Raw genomic sequence first — 2,985 nt, forward strand, 5'->3', positions numbered from 1 at the left:
CTCTATTTGACAAAAAGAAAATTAACAAACCCATTTTTACAAAAATTTAACTTCAAATAAACCTTCAAATAAAAAATTAAAAAGTCCCAAATGTTAGTGGTTGGAGAGAAGCCGGCAACATCGTACATATTCACAAAAAGCAACCTAATGAAGACATGCACGTAGACTCTTGCATGGTGAGGCGACAAGCACAAGAATGACAAAAATTCCTTCTGGCACCAGTTCACGTTGCAGAATTAAGTAGTAGCTGTATCGTGGGGCCACAAAAAACTCTTGATCCCTTTCATTTAGCCAACTCACTCCAAGAGGCATTTCCAAACATGGCAACTCAACCAAACACGAGTTTAAGGTAACAACTTTGACGGATTCCAACACATGAAGTCCAAAAATACGCCATGATGCCAGGTGGATGCGTTGTAGAAAACTGAAACACATGAAACCATCTGCGTTTGCGTTGTTGTCTCATCACCCACTTTTACGTCCCAACCACACAGAATTCTCAGAACATACAAAATCTTGGAAACCAAGGGAAGCATTTAATACAAGTTTTCCCTTCAGAAAGAAGGGAAGGTTGAAGGTGGTGAAGAGATAACATCCTCACCACCATCTCCCTAACCTTTGTTTATACATCAATCTATCACCTTTGTTCCCAAAGGTACTTACAAGCATCAAGAAAAGAAAATGAGGGTGTGGGAGAGAGCCGCTGGAGCCATAAAAGACAAGAACAGCATATGGGTTGCAAAGTTCGCGCGAAAGAGCGAGTACCACAACCCTGATTTAGAAGCTGTGGTGATCAAGGCCACAAGCCATGATGATCAACGCATAAATTCTAAGAACGTGCAGAAAGTGTTCCATTGGTTACGAACCTCACCCGTGTACCTGAAACCTATTGTGTGGTCTCTCTCCATGCGCATGCAGAAGACTCGAAGCTGGGTGGTCGCGCTGAAAGGCTTGATGCTCATCCATGGCATTTTCTGCTGTGACATCCCGATGGTGCAACGCATGGGGAGGTTACCCTTTGACCTCTCAAACTTTTCTGATGCCCATTTGAGCGCTGAGAAGGCTTGGGGCTTCAACGATTTCATTCGTTCTTATTTTGCGTATTTGGATCAAAGATCGGCGTTCGTATCCTCCGAGGTTAAAAAGCTAAAGAAGAACGACAAGGAGATGGAGGTGGAGGAGACGTTGATGGAAGAGCTTGAGGGTTTGCAAAAGTTGCAAGGGTTGGTTGATATGCTTCTTCAGATCAGGCCTCAGGACGAGAACATTAATGTTGGTTTGGTTCTTGAAGCCATGGACTGTGTTATAGTTGAGGTTTTCGGTGTGTATAGTCAGTTTTGCAACAAGATTGCCAAGGTTTTGTTGAGGATATATGAAATGGGTGGGAGGATGGAAGCGAGTATTGGCCTCAAGGTTCTTCAGAAAGCATCGGTTCAAAGGGAGGAGTTGTCTTCGTTCTTTGAGTTTTGCAAGGATATTGGTGTCCTCAATGCCTCTCAGTGCCCCCAAATTGAAAGAATTTCCCAGGAAGATATTAAAGATCTTGAGAGAATAATCAATGGTGCCTCTTCCAACAAAAAGGGTGGTGTTGTGGCAAATGATGAGGACAAGGCCATTGTGATAAGAGATTGTTCTGCCATTGTACCTGTTTCACACCAGAAGGGTTTGATGACCGTCATCACTCACCAATGGGAGCTTTTTGATGATGACTATGATGTGATTGTTGGTGGTAGAGGAATGCATGCTGTATCTGGTGAAAAGAATATTCGCAACACAACCAACCCTTTTGAGGAATCATATCACATTGTGCCTTATGTTCCTGCTCAACCTCTTCCTGATCTAATTAGCTTTTAGCATTATAGAACCGATGTTTACGTGTTGTTCACTTTTTTTCAGTTTGCTAGATTCATTGTGCCATATGTATATTATTCTTCTGGGGTAAAGGAAAATATGGGAAAATGGAATCCAAAGGGGTAACGTTCTTCTTATATCATTCTCTTCTCCATAACTGCAGAGGAACCTGTGAATGACCCCTTCTTCTGCATTAGGAAATAATTCATGACATATACTTCTGTTTTTAATGTTGTTGAAAATATGATAATTAGATATTGAAATTGCACAATATTTGCCGTCATCTATTTTTGTTTTTCTGCCCATGATCGATTTTAACTAGCCTTTTAATTTGAGTATTTTAAATTTGACACGCATGTTGATCATGAACCTATTACACCACTTTATTTTTATTTTTTTTAGGATTTTCTGCAAAATGTGATAGATATTCTTGGGCTGGTTACCATTAATTAGGTGACAAGATTGCTGGGATATAATCAAGATTCATCTAAGTAAGATTAAGATAAAGATCCTAACTAACTTAAGCGTAAAATTGTGTTTCACTCTTCTCATATTAAGAAACCAGAAGAAGATATATTAGCTCACGAGCGGCACAACCTTAACCTCAAAAAACAGAAAGAATTGAAGTGGACAACAATCAATGGAATGGATCCTGCGTACCACACCTCTGCTCATACTTCATCGAAAATAGGAGGATTTTGACGACATCCTTTTGACATTGCTGGCATTCTAGAAATTATGGCCACGCAACAAAGGACAGTATCTTGAAGACAAGAGATAGGAGCTTGTGAAAGTTAGTCACCTATAAAGGTTCATCTGAAAAGATAACCATTGTAATTCGTTAGAAGGAGCGAAGACAAATAGCATTGGAACGAGAATTGTTGACTAGACCCAGCTAAGAAAAGAAGAATTGTAAAGCTGAAAACAAGATCATCCTCAGAGGAGTCTTTAACATAATTGTTAGAGTAAACTTAAATTAGAAGTTATTAAGCATAGTTGATAAGTGGTTATATTTGTAATGTTTTAAGAGAACAAAAGTAAAAATTTTAATGTATTATTTTTTGGATTAATAATGATTAGTGTTATGTTTTTGTAATTGGAGACATTATGACTTGGAGATGAAAAGCCAAATAT

The 2,985-nt window shown here is 39.1% G+C and overlaps 1 protein-coding gene across 1 annotated transcript; it reads left to right on the forward strand.

Moving 5' to 3' along the window:
• The first annotated feature begins 460 nt into the window (after positions 1 to 460).
• Positions 461 to 2,122, forward strand: LOC114177632 (putative clathrin assembly protein At1g25240). Its single transcript, XM_028063057.2, has one exon. The coding sequence runs from the start codon at positions 682 to 684 to the stop codon at positions 1,852 to 1,854; it is 1,173 nt and encodes a 390-aa protein (XP_027918858.1). The 5' UTR covers positions 461 to 681; the 3' UTR covers positions 1,855 to 2,122.
• The last annotated feature ends 863 nt before the right edge of the window (positions 2,123 to 2,985 follow it).

This window comes from Vigna unguiculata, chromosome 3, assembly GCF_037176805.1.
Source record: "Vigna unguiculata cultivar grain cowpea cultivar isolate G323 ecotype 2 chromosome 3, ASM3717680v1, whole genome shotgun sequence".
Classification (NCBI taxonomy): Eukaryota; Viridiplantae; Streptophyta; class Magnoliopsida; order Fabales; family Fabaceae; genus Vigna; species Vigna unguiculata.